General features: G+C 38.1%; 1 protein-coding gene across 18 annotated transcripts in view; it reads left to right on the top strand.

Moving 5' to 3' along the window:
* EHBP1 (EH domain binding protein 1) overlaps window positions 1–15,718 on the top strand; it is a 320,670-nt gene that overhangs the window by 156,377 nt on the left and 148,575 nt on the right. For 7 of the 18 annotated variants that reach the window (XM_038394206.2, XM_038394213.2, XM_038394207.2 and 4 more), the window contains exons 8-12: window positions 895–999; window positions 1,677–1,799; window positions 7,278–7,530; window positions 12,666–12,707; window positions 14,576–14,762. In XM_038394206.2, the coding sequence (XP_038250134.1) occupies window positions 895–999; window positions 1,677–1,799; window positions 7,278–7,530; window positions 12,666–12,707; window positions 14,576–14,762 (710 nt within the window). The remainder of the gene's footprint in view (window positions 1–894; window positions 1,000–1,676; window positions 1,800–7,277; window positions 7,531–12,665; window positions 12,708–14,575; window positions 14,763–15,718) is intronic. The other 11 variants (XM_038394216.2, XM_043512051.1, XM_043512049.1 and 8 more) reach the window with 3 other exon arrangements.

The following is a 15,718-nucleotide window of genomic DNA, read 5'->3' as shown; positions in this document are numbered from 1 at the left end:
GGGGTCCTGAACTGTCAGCCTCCACCCCAAACCCCGCTTTGCCTCCAGCATTTATAATGGTGTTAAATATATTAAAAAGTGGTTTTAATTTATAAGGAGGGGTCACACTCAGAGGCTTGCCGTGTGAAAGGGGTCACCAGTACTAAAGTTTGAGAACCACTGGCCTAAAAGTAACAATACACAGATTATCTTAACTTAAAAGGAACCTTAATGGAGTTATTTGGTTCTGTTTTAAAATATTGGTTTCAGAGCTATTCCCAAAGGACCGGATCCTACCCTTTAATCACCTCGCCATTTATCCAATGAGTAAGGTATTACTAAGAATAAAAATGGCAGAATCGGGCCCTAAATTACTGCAGCCTGTTTTCTTCTGTAGTATGTTCAGTGACCATGTTGTTTACAGTTATTATTAAAGTGGGTGTATCTTAGGTGGAAAATTGATGGAGATTAGTTCTTAATGAGGCATAATCAAAGTGTATATGCTGTAGCCTCAAACTTTTTGTATAAAGCTAACTTTATACTATTAATTTCAAGTTTTACTTACCAACAGGAAAACTGTTAAAATAATTATATTTAGCATACCTAGTTTTTGGATTAATGTCTGTGTTCATTTTAAGTTTTTTGTTAATCTTGAGACTGCTGGTCGTGGGCACCCATCAGAAATTTTTCAGTATGTACCTTATTGTGTTCCTTCTTGTTAAAATAGTGCTGTAGCGTTCCATACAGGTGCATAAGTGTATTATATATCACTGTAATGATTCATTCTGAATGTATTCTTTTCATTAACAATAACTGTCCTCTCTTTCCCTGTTTCTCTAGTAATAGCATGCTTTCTACAGCTTTTTCTTTAAATAACCCTACCTTACATTTGTCTTGACTGGCTTCTGTTTACAGAAATTGTAAACCAGTTGAATGCTCTGAGCAGCTTAGATGAAGATCAAGATGACTGCATAAAGCAAGCAAATATGCCTTCAGCTAAATCAGCCAGTTCCTCTGAAGGTCTATGAGCTTTCCTCCTTTCTTTCTGTTTCTGATTGTCTGTATTTACTGTGACCTGTTACCTTTTGACTTCTGCTTGTATTCAGCTGTCAGTTTTATCATTGTGCTTTCCATCCAATGTGATTTTCAGTAATTTGTAGCACATCCAACAGGTAACAACATGATAGAGTGTCTCTCTTCAGCCACTGCATTGTCACATGATTGTGAATAGGAAAGAAAAACCACATAATTAAAACACAATTTGTGCAGTGAATAATGCTTAACCATTATAATTTACCAAAACGTTCCTTCTCTGACTTTACGTGAATGTTACTTGCAAAGAAGAGAATTGACAGTGAACAAATATCTGAATCATTCATATTTTGAAATCAAGTTGCTGTATTTAGCTTTCTAGATTCACTGCAAAATTTATTGAATCAGATTAGGTCCAGAAGGCTACTGTGGCAGTGTAGTGGGTTAGGACTCATCAATGAACATCTATTTTATTCAATTAATTTCTTCTGGCTGGAAACATTGGTGTGCTACAAAATACATTAGTTTAATTCTGCACTTGGTGATGTGCTCCAGTTCTCAGGGACCACTGGTGTGAATTTTCTGAATTTGAAATGTGTTTTGTAAACAGTTAGTATCCAGAGTTGGCTGTGGCCATACTGAAACAATATTTAATTTTTTTCTAGAGCTTATCAACAAGCTTAATTTTTTGGATAAAGAGGAACAAGAATTGGCCAATTCCAGTTCGAATCCATTTGAAGATCCTGATGCAGCAGAAATAAACCCATTTGAAGATCCTGATGCAGAAGGTGGTGAATTCATTTTCACACAATTAATCATTATTTACAGACTCATTAATGAAGCATAACTTTTTCCTCTAAGGTTACAAACTAAAATTATTGTTCTGGTAAAAACATTATTACATGCACCCAGGCAGCAGTATCAGGAATCTTAATTGCCAATGGAAACTGAATATCTGCTTCTCCAATGATATGTCAAACTGAGGCTTATTCTCTCTCTGTCTAGTGGTTCCACTAAATAGTGATGGTCTAATGGTAGGGATAATACTAGAATTCTGGCCAAATAACATATTTGCAATCTTACAATAGCTGCCGTACCACTGGGCATATGCCTTTTTTTTATCATACCATGACAACACTAGAACGCAATTAATTATTCTGAAGTTGTTTAGAGTTGTTAGTGTGTGAAAATCACCATATAAAGTCAGTGTATATAGTGTACAACAAAACATAATCAAAATATATAAAATATGTGAATTAAAATAGTGCTTCCAAAAGGTGCCAGATTGACAAATGTGGAGTCGGAAGCCTTCTACCTATGCACAAAGAGGAGCATCAGGGAAAATTTCCCCATGCTCCCTGTCACGGATCCACAGGTCCGGTGCTCTTGAACAGCTCTGGAACAGTCGCTGGGAGGAATCCCTTCAGTATACCAGACCTACTTTAGGGTCACACTCCCACTAGGGAAAGCCACTTGGTTTACCGCCTCCTTAGACTGAAACTTGGAGCCTTCAGCTTCACACTGGGAGCTCCCTTCAGTGAGTCCACCTGAGTTGGACACCTGAGAGAGACTTGTACATCCAAAGGGAGCAATGCACCCCCACCTTCCTTAAACTGGAGTGACTCTCAGCCAGCGTTGTAAAAGCAGAAGGGTTTATTAGGTGCCCAAACACAGCATAGAAAGTCCTTGGTTAACATCTGAATGCATCCGACGAAGTGAGCTGTAGCTCACGGAAGCTTATGCTCAAATAAATTTGTTAGTCTCTAAGGTGCCTCCTTTTCTTTTCTCGGTTAACATAGAGAACAGAAAGTGACAGCATATTCCTTGATCAGTCCCAGAGCACAGAACCCTCTGACCCCTCTTCAGTCCCATTCCAGTAACATCTCCAGCTTCCAGCAGCCCACACTTGACAACCCCACAAGGCCCCTCCTCAGTCCTTGTTCTTGTTCCCAGGCAAACATTGTCACCTGGCCCTGCTCCTTTGTTCTCCAGTTGGTTATACCTGGCTGGCTTCCTGCAGAGGGCTGGCCATTCATGGTCGCTAGTTGTCATGTGCCAAATGTCTGGGCAGGCCATTGCCTTCTTGGGCTCTCCATGGGCATGGGGACCCAGGTCCCAGACAGCTAGGCATCAGTCACCCCTGTATCTCTGGGTCTCTGCAAAGAGTAAACAACCTTTTCCCACCATCTAGTTAATCAGGCACCACATAGGGAAAACTGAGGCGCACATACAATAGTGATACAAAATATTAAGAAAAATTCCCACTCCGTCACACTCTCCCATCAGTGTACCTCAATTCTGACCTGAGAACCATCTCTAAGGGTAAGAAGATTGTTCAGTTGCCATGCCCACTCAGCTCTTGAGGTCTCTGATTGGTGCTAGTTAGCGGTGTGGTAACTAGGTGAGTGGATTGAAACCTACCAAACTCATTTCACACAGGTCACTGACCAGCTTTCATATGGTGACAATTGTTGGTCATTATCAGCCTGGGCTAGGCTTGGCAACATAAAAGTGAAAGGCAATTACCAATCCACTGAACTACCCAGTCCATGTTCCCCTCTTTATGTTTCTGATAGAAGTTTAAAATGCTGCTGTTTGGTTGTTATTGGTAATAGAAATAATAAACATATTTTCATAAGACATTCTGTGAATGAGTGGACAAAAAGACCACTGGACCAATCCTGAGTGCTCCCCTTTGTTTTGTACAGTTTCCAAATGCTTCTTTCTTCCCTTATCTCTCTATCCCCTTTGTTTAAAGGCCCTTACTCATTGACATTTCATGCTTCATTTGGCCTTTTATAAACATATATGTGTTTTGTAACCTTTTCATGAAGTAATCTTACCTAACCTCTTTTTTGCTGCCAATTTTATCATTTTCAGATCTTGTTCTTTAGGTTTATGAAGCTTACTTGCTTCTAACATTTTGCAAATGTGTAGTGTTTATTTGGATCGGTTTTTACAATTCCTTTTATCACTATAAAATCCAGCTGGGTCACTAAAATCACCTTCCCATTGAAATAGGACCACCTCCTCCCTCGTTTTAAAATGTATCCTTCTGAGGCCTTGAAGTTTTGATAAATCTTTGTAGTATGTTCAATCAGTTATACCCTTTATTGGTTTATAATTATGTCATTGTTCCTGGCAGTATAGGGAAATAACACCTTATTCTCTTCTTTTTCTTATACTTCCCTTATCACCATAGCATCTGAGCACCTTTCAGTAGTGCATTAAGTAACGCTGTCGCATGTGATTCATTCTGTCTTTCCTCCATCCCCTGCAGGGGAAGATTGTGCATGCAGTGTAATGTTTTGATAGGCTTGGCTTTTGGTATTTTTTTAAAAATGTGTATACTGCTGTATGTGTGTTATAGAATGCATGTGCAATTTGCACTGGGAAAGGAAGGTGGTCAGGTTTGTGATTGGTCTTAGTTCCTGTGGGAACTTAGCATCTGATTCTGCAGATACTTAACTGCCAGGCATAATGCATACTTCTGTGAGAAGTCCCGTCAGTGGAACCATGCCAGGTACACTTGGCAGGAACTGGTGCAAAAGCAAGCAGTGTGTCAATTGTAAATAGTACATCAATCTGTTCTTTTGTCTCTCCTACCTTTGCAGGTTTATTACTTGGCTACTCATAATTATTGTCGGTTTGACCCTTGGTGTGCCAAGTTGCAACTCAGTAGTAGATCTAATTATTATTACCCATTTAAAGACTTAAAACCAACAAAATATTGAATTGATTCAAACTACGAACAGGAGCCTAAATTTTCAAGATGATTATGGGTGTCTCAATTTTTGAATCCCCAATTTGAAATAACCCAGCATGGCTTGATTTTTCAAGGGCAGATGTTCATCATTTCTGACGCCCTTTAAGATGTCCCAAGTTGAGTCCCAAAAAATTGAGGCACCCGAGATTACTAGTCACTTTTGCAAATTAAGACAGCTGTCCTTACCTAGAAAGTATGCCCCTTTCAAAATTAGGTATTGAGTTATTATCCCATAATATAATTTGATCTGGATTGACATTGTTTTCTAAAGACTGAAATGTTTTACGAAGGCGTTGGCAAATGGCCACAGAATATTTTACATTTACTGGCCAGTCTTGAAGGGTTTAAGAGACCCATTATGGGTACAGATGTAGGGTTCAGGAAGGTCTGGAATTCCAGAGTGGAGCCAATGTCGACCTTTCTCAGACTCTGTGGTTTGCCTGTGACTTGTCCCTCTGTTGCAAGGTCCATTTCTTTGCACCAGGGGGTGGGAGGCTGAGAGGACCCTCTCTCTCTTTATTGTGAGAAATACATAGTTAATCCCTTTTTATTCTCACCTCTTCTGACAGTAGCAGTATTTCAGAGTGGGCAGATGAGCTGTCTCTTCTGAGACAGACAGCCGTGAAAGGGCCTGTAACAAAATATGCTCTTATACCTCTTGGAATTCAGATGTGAAAGGTTCACTGGCTCAAGGAACAGGAGTCCTGAGATTCTTCCTAAAATGAGATCTCTCAAGCTTCTTACCTGTAGCTCTCAAGTAGGATGAACCAGGGATGAGATGGAGGTCCCATTGTACTTGCCACTATATAAATGTACAAGATACAGTCCTTGCCCAAACACTTTATAATCTAATTTAAGAAAAGACACAAGTGAGTGTGGCTAACAATAGGAGCAAAGTGGAAATGAGAATAAAGTTACCCAGTAATACATTCCTGTGGTCAACGGCTTGCTATGTACACAACTTTATGGTTCATTCTGATAACCTCAGAAAATGCAGGTCTGATCTACAGTGGGGATTTACCTTGACTCCAGCCATCAGCCATGCAAATCCCTAATCTAAATTGGGTAAATCGCTGTAAGCCACAGTTTACACTGGTTTCAAGTGGGAATAAGCTCCAAGAAGCACAAGTAGCTGCTTTGCTTGTCTATACTGGCTAGTCATCAGTGGCTGTACTGGGGCAAATCCCAAGTGTGGACAAGGCCCTTTTGGGGATCTTTGGGCTCTAGTGCCATACAAATAATAAATAATATTGTCTGTCTTTTAAATTGAAATGATCTATTATGTTCAACCCAGTAATTTCAAAGCTCAAAAAATAAAGGGCACTTTGCATCATGAATAAACTGTGAATTGTTATTGCAAATAAAGTTTTTTGTTAAAACTGCTAGTAAAGAGCCTACTTGTATGGGGTTAGTGCTCACTTTCCTGCAATAATGCCATTTTGTCAGAGCAGTAGTAAAATGAATTCCTAACCATTTATGAATGCAAGAATAGTGGGGTTAGTCCTGATAAATTTCAGTGTGGTTAACATTCTCTGTCTATATATGTTTTTATATTGTTCCAGTCACAAAGATATCTGCCAACAATCTCTGCTAGTGTAAAATTCTTCCTCTGTTGCTGGAAAGAATTGTGTAGAGTTGCTGGCTATAAATCCCAAATTATGTATTATTAATCTGATTGTGTATCTCTTTAAGGATAATTTAAATTTGTTGTAATAGAGAGAGTGTATTTCCTATTGTTATCAAAAATCTATGGTAGCAGTTCTGAGCAGTACAGCAGTGAGCTGTAGCTCACGAAAGCTTATGCTCAAATAAATTTGTTAGTCTCTAAGGTGCCACAAGTACTCCTTTTCTTTTTGCAAATACAGACTAACACGGCTGCTACTCTGAAACCTAATTGGGAAAATCCGTTAAAAGAAAACCACATCTATTGAGATCCTATTTACATGAGTGAGGACAAATGACTAATATGGCTGAAAGAAGTTTTGGATAAGTGGGGAACTTCTCAAAGGGTGTGTCTACACTGCAGTTAAACACGCATGGTTGGCCTGTGCCAGCTGACTCCAGCTTAGGCTAAGGAGCTGTTTAATTACTGTATAGATGTTCGGACTCAGGCTGTGGCTCAAGCTCTGGGGACACTCCCGCCTTGCAAGATCCTAGACCCTGGCTTCCAGCGCAAGCCCAAATGTCTACACTGCAATTAAACAGCCCTGCGAGCCCAAGTCAGCTGCCATGGGCCAGACGCAAGTGTTTAATTGCAGTGTAGACATACCCAAAGTGTTTAATATCCTCCCTCCCCGCTCCTCAGGGGACATTACCTTTCACAGTTTATTTTTGGCTAAACAAGGTCACACTGTAAATAAAGCATTAATATTCACTTCAAAGCAAAGACCTTAGATTCCAAGTTTCAGTTCAGAGCAAAGCCCCTGAAAATATAAAGATCTGCTAAAATAGTTTTGAATTTATTCTGTATTAAATAATCTTTTTAAAATGCTTTTTATAGAACACAATACTGAAACAGCTTCATCTTCAAAACCAGAAGACTCTTACTATAGTGATAATTATAATCCCTTTAAAGAAGAAGGTGCTCCAGAGTACTTGAACCCATTTGATGAGCCAGATCCTGAACCTGAAATGTTTGTAACTATCAAAGATTCTCCTCCACAACCTGCAAAAAGGAAAAATGTTAGACCGGTGGACATGAGTAAATACCTCTATGCCGATACTTCTAAAACTGAAGAGGAAGAGTTAGATGAGTAAGTATTATATTTGTAATATTTCATCTTGAAGCAATCTTAAAGTATTAGTGGGATTGTTGACATAATCTCAAGGTATATATGGATTTAACCAGGGTGGTTCTTGCCCACATACATAGGACAGAATTCATCAATCTCCCAAGCATGTTGACAGGATCTGTGGGGGCATTTTTCTGCATGTACCTTAGGAAAGATTTTGCCTTTCTCGGCAACACTGAGTAATGTCAAGTGAGGTAAAGAGGGAGGATTGATGGGCCTTGGTCCTTCCTGTCTTGTCGCTATTTTTTTTTTCTTAAACCAAAATATGTTTACTATTAATGAAAGTGAAAGTTCTTGGGATGAATGCACTTTGGGTGAACTGAGAGACCTGGGAATCCATATAGCAAATGTTGAATCATTGGGAAACTCATCAAGGCAGCAACTACTTGAAAGGATGAAAGAGAAACAGCCTGTGCACTTCCTTGGAATTTGTTTTTAACAATTCTTCATCACGGTCCATTCTAAAATCAAGGTTGGATGTTTTTTATCTAAAAGATCAGCTCTAGGAATTATTTTGGTGAAGTTCTCTGGCCTGTGATATACAGGAGGTCAGACTAGATGACCACAATGGTCCGTTCTGGTCTTGGAGTCTAAGAACCCTATTTCAAAATTTTTATAAGACAGTGTTTGACTGTCTTATATTCTAGTAATGAAGCAAAATAGGGTGTGAGGGCATTTTGCAATAACCATGCAATTTGGGATGATTGAAGGCACAAGCGTAAGGTGTGCTTGTGTCTTTAATCACATTAGGAGTATGGTTATTACTCAGCAACCGCACCACCCATGCAAGGATTTATGGTGATTATACATGAGCAGTTTTACAGGCGACAACTGTAATTAACTTTTAATTGTAAATACCTTGATGAGATTTATTATGGCATGACACTTTCGTGGCTCTTATATTTAATAGTAATTCAGGTGTCATGTTTTCATCTTCATGTTTGCTTTGTTTATAGCTGTATTTTAGGAAACTGAAGAAGTTCCATGCACACTAATAGAAATGCGTATAGGACCCCGGGGTTCATTTTCTCTTAAGTTTTGTTCCCATGAATTTTTGTTTTTTAGTTTTGTCGAGTTTTTGTTGTGCTTTGTTTTTGTTCTGTTGTGAAAAATTGGCATTAGGGAATGCTTTCTCTGCCAACTCCATTCAGTGTGTGGGGCGGGGGAGAGTTGGTTTTCTGAACAAACTGCACTGGCTGCTGTATCTTCCCAGACCAAGAGTATGATTGTGCTGTTGACAGTGACACTAGACATTCCTGATCACTCACTGATCGGGGGAGTCTGAAAGGGGAAATATTAATATACATACCCAAAGAGATGGAGACAGCGAACAGTTAAAACCAAGGAAGAGAAGAAGAGAGGAAAGAGACAAAAGTGACAGTGGAGTGGCAAGTGAAGGATTTTTTCTTTGTTTTACTTACACCCACATCCCTATCCTAAACAAATCTCTGCCAAACAGGCCACTGCAGTGTTTTAAAGGGCAGGCTTGTTTTTTCTTCCTGTCTGTGAGATTGTGGATTTCAGTAGCTCTTTGTTACAGCAGCTTTTGTTTTGTTTTAATTTTGTATTTTTCAAGTCTCTTGGTGGGATTTACAACCCCTATTTGCTTTATTTTCTTAAGGTAAAAATGAACCCCACAAGGATAAATGTTGTTCAAACCTAAGCTGTCCTGTATTTTCATTATTAAAATGGAGGGTGAAGTGGTTAAATAGCATAGTAAATTTAGACTTTTACATCATAGTCCCCACTGGAGACCCTTCCTACTTCTTCAGAGGTTCCTAAGGAGGAAAAGCCTTGGAAAAGTTGTGGGGACAGTTTATTAAATGTATGGACTAGAATGGGGGCAAGGGAGACTCTTGCAGTTCTGCATTGTGGATTGTTATGACGCAAGGCCTGTTTAGGAACATAGGGATTGGTATACTGGGTTAGAGCAGTGGTGCATCTAGATCAGTATCCTTTGCCAGGTAGCAGCAATCACTAGATGCTTCTGTGGAAAATGGAAGAAACCCCATGTAAAACAGTTACGGAATGCTGAGTATATAGGGGAAGTTTTTCCTCACTCCTGTGAGTTAGCAGTTTGCTTGTGCCCTGAAGCCTGATAGTTTATTCCCCTTTGTACATTTTGTATTCTATCGAATGTGACTGTGGATATCCTTATCTACATAAATATGTAACCCTTTTTTGAATCCTGCTAAGTGTTAGGCCTCAGTGGCACTGTATGGTGACAGGTATGCACTGTGTAAAATGTAGTTCCTTTTTGCAGTTTTCAAATGTATTTTCTTTCATTTTGTTGAATGTCTCCTTGTACTTCTTTTATAAAAAAGGACAATTAGGAGCACCTAATTTACTCTCCTCTGCACCCTTCATTATCTTATAGATCTCTATCATGTTCCCTCTTGCTTGTCTCTTCTCTGAGCTAACTGGTCCTAACCTTTTCAATCTCTCTTCATACAGAAGTCTCTCCATGTCTCTAATCATTTTCATCGCCCGTCTCTGGATGCTCCTATTTCTGCTACTGTATATCTGTTTTAAGGTGGGGTGACCAGACCTAAACATGTGTTGAAGATCAGGGCAAACCGTTGATTTATATAACAGCATTATGGCATTATAAAGCTTTCAGTAATATTTTCTATATCACTCTTTATACATACTGTCATTCTGTTTGCATTTTTGAGCAGCAATGAGCAGATGCTTTCATTGAGAGTGGTTTTGAGAGTAATAGGAGGGCTACACGTCAAATAGAAGGATCCCAAAGGACACTCCCCTTCCTCACTTGAAAAGCAATGCATTTTTACCCTTGCATTTAAAGGGTTTTTTGTGTTTGGTTGGGTTTTTTTGCAGTATGAATCACACTGTATTCTTCTTGCTGTGTTCATGTTAAATTTGATGCTCACTACCAAGAATAAGGATGAGCAGACTTTTAAAATCAGGTGCCTGGTCCTATTATTCTTTCGAGAAGGCAGAGCATGGATTTTGGACTCAGTCTTGTAGACAAGATGAAATAAATGATTTTTAAAATGTTAGAATTATCATTATGAGAAGGTGGTAGGCAGGAATGGGAACTGGAATGTGACTGGGGACTTGCTTCTGTAGGGCCAATGACATAATGGCAATCTAACTTTTTTTAACTAAAAGTCCATGCCATTAGATATCTTCAGTGCAAGGCCCGGGTTCCATTTTGATCATGCCCTATACTAAACCACAGCTCTGGATATCTCTCATCCCTAAAAAAAAGTAAAAGCTAAATGTTAAATTACTTAGCTCTGGGATCTGGGATTTTTTTTAAATTAGATGCCAATGCAAAATGTCCTTAACATTAGAAAATCCTAATGGAATAAATTAGAGGAAGCATGATTTAGTGTACTTAAATCAGGAAATCCGTTTAAAGGCATGTACTGTTATAGTGCCCAGAGAGTTGATTTCTAATCCCAGAGCTGCCACAGAGCTGCTATGTAACCTTGGGCAAAGTACATAACACCTCTGTGCCTTATTTTCTCTATTGGTAAAAATATTTACTTAAGATGATATGCTTAATGTAGACTTGCTTCATTGATGACTGCAAAGTACACTGATATCGTCAGAATATGTATGTAAATACAAAATATTTATCATCGTAAGTATATTGTGGCAACAGTGCTAAAGTTTAAATGTTCTATTAAGGATATTCAACCAACAGGAAACTCGAAACAAATCTTGTGGGTTGAAATTTTGGTCATAGCTCAAAGATGGAAGTGTTTTGCAAAGTTTGAATAAAGTTAATTTGGCCATTTTTTAATTTTAGGCAAGGACCAAAAATTACTTGTGCATTTGTAAAAATGCACTCATAAGTTTTTAAAAAATCAAAATTGGCCAGTGACTAGTCCTTAATAAAGAATAGCTGCTTTGCTAACTTAAATAAAGTTACGCATTTGAAAATTACACACCTATTTAAATTGCACTGTTTTATAGTATCACACTTAGCCTATTCTTTTAATTCTATTTCATTTGAAAATCATTTTATTGAAAGAAGAACTAAATTCCATTAGCCAGTAACACCAGCCCAAAACATATTGAATAGATCAAAATAAAAAATTGAAGTTATTTTCAAATCAAATGATTTGGTTCCATAGTTTCTATTCTCATTAATCAGACTGAATTAATGGATGGCACTATAGTTGGTGAAAGTTGCAACTATGTTTTCTAACTTCTTGAAGTTGATTGATAGACTAGAGAAGCAAGTAACTGCAGTGTTGATGACTGCTGATTGCTGAGATGTTTGCTGGGTGCCTTATCTTGTGATGGACAGTTCAGCTTCTCTCTAGATAAATTCCATTATAACTGTTGGTTATATAATATCGTTGAAGCACAGACTGCATACGCCAGTTAGTATCTTCCAACCAAGATTCATTCAGCCAGATTTTCTCTGGTCTTGCTCACCAGGCAACCAAACATGAGACAAATTCTGCTGTGTTACAAATCTGTAAATCTGGTGTAAATCCACTGGCTTCAAAACTTGGATTTTACATTATAATTTACTATTATGACAAGAACTAGAAACCAAACCTGTGTCATGCTTCTAATATTTTAGGAATCTTATTAAAATGAATAGTTCAAAGAAATGTTTAGGACTGGTTTTAAAATGAGGTGAAAAATGTAATATCAATGTATTCTGCCTTTACTATACACTGAATGTAGATACAGCCTATGTCTAAAGCAAATTCTAAACAAGCCTGTAACTTGCTTAATTGTAGGCCTTGCTTCTTGGTGAATGTGTTGTGGTAAAAGTCTTTATTTAAGAGCAGGAATGTAAGAAAATTAATTTTAAAATGTGGTTCCACCCAGCTCTCAGATTTCTTTACTCCCATTAATCTGAACTTTTTACTCACCGCAAATTAACATTAACTTCTTAGAAAAGTCCCAGTGCACATAATTTCTGTAATTCTAAGTAAGGGTGTAGAGGGTCAGTTAGTTCACTGTCAAAACATGCTGCATTAGTCAGAAGACTAAATTGTGGAACGAAAGAAAACATTGTGATCTCCTATAAACATATTGTTCTTCACTCTTTATCTTTTTTCATTTTTATTTTCACCTTCCTTTGAACTCTGTAATGTTTGAAGACAGCTCAACAAGGTTGTCAGCAAAATTAGAACAATTGACAGGTACTGTTGAGTCTTCTGTTCCAAACCGAATACCGTCCTTTTTCCTCCTCCTCCTCTGGAGCATGTCCATCCTTTTTTTGTTTAAACTGTTATTTTGACATCACCCTTAGCTTTGATTTCACTAGTGTTTTTTGCATTTGATGAGTGCTGAAGTGAGAACACCTCAAAGATGCATTCAGTCAGTGGACTAGTTATTTTAGTCTTAATCTCTCCTGTAATAAACAGCAGGAGTCCCACAGTAAGGTGAGCTTCATGCACCAAGCTTGTTGCTGAATGGTTGTTTTAGTTTCTTCCTCCCTTCTCCACATTCTCAAAGATGTGTTTACTAAACTTCAGCCTTCAGAGGTACACTTATTCTCTGTGGTGTAACACAACAATTGCTTTCTCCTGCTCACCGATAAAGAAGAGAAGGGCAAAACTGCATCAAAGTCATTTCTAAGGCATTTCAATAAATTGAGGAAAATATTTTAAAACTAAAATATTCTTAAAGGGTTTTTGTTTTTAAAGTGAAATAGGAAAGGAAATGGAGTGCTAAATCAGCTATTAATGAAGAATACTTATTATAAAAGTTCAATTTTTAAAGTTTCATTTATCTAAAAACTGCCTACCAGTTTGGTTCTCTAGCATGGAGAGGAAAATTCTGACTGGATATGAGTGCTTAACCTCTTATCTAATGCTGGATACAATATTATTTCCATCTAAAAATGAATTCAAGGGACTGAAGCTATTTATTTTTGATGTGTTGCACTTCATCTAATTGTATGTAGGTCTGCATTTTGGGAATTTATGTCATGTTACTGCATGAGCACAGTGTTCAGCAAATTATACATATACATATACGTGTATATCTTACTGGGAAAGTGTACAATAGTAAAAGATGGAATAATGGATCAGATGATTGTTTTTATAAGTGGAGGTCTGTTGGACATATGGAAAAGAATGGAAAATAAGAGAGAGAGTGAATACATTAGCTTGATACAGAGGAGGACCCCTTATTAGATACAATATTGCTATCTATTTTACATGCTGAGAGTAAGTACATTAAATGATTAGGAAAAGCTCTTGTATGATCATCTGACATAAGACTCCTTGGAGACCTGGCTAAAAAGTGTAAATGCTAGGAAAGTGTTTATTTTATTTATCATCGAGAGATGAAATATAAATAGTGCAGCTGTGGTGATAATGCATCAGACTACATATGAACATAGATTCATAGATACTAAGGTCAGAAGGGACCATTCTGATCATCTAGTCCGACCTCCTGCACAGCGCAGGCCACAGAATCTCACCCACTCACTCCTACAACATGTTTGACTGGGTTTCTTGAAAGATATTTAGCCAAATAATGTGCAAAACAAAGGGCTATTTATCTATGCAAAAAACATTAGCCATTATATTCCTGTGATGTTGTGTGTTCCATTGAGTGTTCTCAGACTTATATGATGGCTGTTTGTGACTGAAATGAAAATGTACTTGACTTTGACTGTTTATACACTGAGGCCAAGATTTTCAAACATAGGGTATCTAATATTGGGCTCCAAAATCCACATTTAGTTATCTAAATAAAAGTCTCTAGATTCTCAAAGTTGTTTAGCACCTCCAGCATCCATCAACTGCGATGAGACTTGTGGGTGCTCGGCCACTTTTCTATAGGCAGCTGAATATGGACTTAGGAACCTAGCTTTAGATACCCAGTTGTGCAAATGTTGGCCTAAAGCAATTGCTGGCTGTACATAATTCACTCATCGGTCTTTAAAAAAAAAAAAATGAAAAAGGCAGCAACAGCACAATCAAAACAATCAACTATTATTTTTGTTTTGAAAGTGCAAAGAGATAGCAAAGAAATATGTTTCCCTTCTTTTAATTAGATCAAATCCATTTTATGAACCAAAATCAAGCCCTGCTTTAAATAATCAAGTTACTCCACTTCAAGAAGCAGAAAGGATGAAAAGAAAGGCTCCTGCACCACCAGTCCTCTCACCAAAGACAGAGACAGGAATGAGTGAGAATATGTCAGCTGTTCCTGCAGTGAAGGAGCTTTCTTCTTCTCCTAAGGTAGGTTTTTCATAACCAAATGTTGTGATTGCTGATTAAAGTACCTCTGTGTGTATTGTATGCATCTTCATTACTACAAGTCATCTTAAAAACTATGTACCTAAATAAAATGCACCCTCACTCCCTTATTCTTCCACTCAATCATATGCATATTGAGAGACCTGAGGTAGAGCTACTTGATGACAGCAATGACAACTGCAATGTCAAAGAGAAAAGAGGCTTCTGGTAACAAATATTCTAGGACAGCTCTGTGCAATGAGAGGGAAGAAAATCAAGTTGTACAGTATTTTGGCTTGATCTATTATAATGGCACTAACACTAAAAATATTGTAGGCTGCAGTGTGCGGACTAGGTATTTTTGAGGTATAACAGCCGACTCATTTAAGTATGAATTGCATCTCCTGTAAATCAGCAGTTACTGCCCTTTGTGCATCTGTAATAAGCTTAGCATTTCATATCATGAGTTTATACATTAAAGGGAGCCTTTTAAAACAGATTTAGCATATTATTGCAAGTGTGTTTAGTTTTTGGGTGGGGAGGAGATGGAAGAAAGCTTTCTATCTCTCTAACACAGTACCAAGCTCAGAATCTCAAGTTTAAACCTACTACCGTCCTTCAGGCCCCGTGTTGTAGCAATCACCATTCCATTTAAGAGTTGAATGGGATTCCTTGTCATATCTACAAACCACTGCTTAATTAGTCAGAATGGTTGCTGATGATCCCTGGCCCCCAGGGGCTGATCTCACTGTCTCCTCAGCACTCAGTCAAAGGAAAACGTCTCAGGCCTGGTCTATACTAGCAAGTTAGGTCAATGTAAGCTGCCTTGCATCCACCTACTTGTCCAAGGGTCTACACTTAAATTTGTCTCCCACTGATATAAGTGCCCTGTTACACCGACATAGTAACACCACCGCCTTGAGCGGCACTGGGCATGGTCGAGGTACTGAGGTTAATGA

The sequence above is a fragment of the Dermochelys coriacea genome, chromosome 3 (genome assembly GCF_009764565.3).
Source record: "Dermochelys coriacea isolate rDerCor1 chromosome 3, rDerCor1.pri.v4, whole genome shotgun sequence".
Classification (NCBI taxonomy): Eukaryota; Metazoa; Chordata; order Testudines; family Dermochelyidae; genus Dermochelys; species Dermochelys coriacea.
Note: the sequence above shows the minus strand (reverse complement) of the source record. Positions and strands in the feature narration are given on the sequence as shown.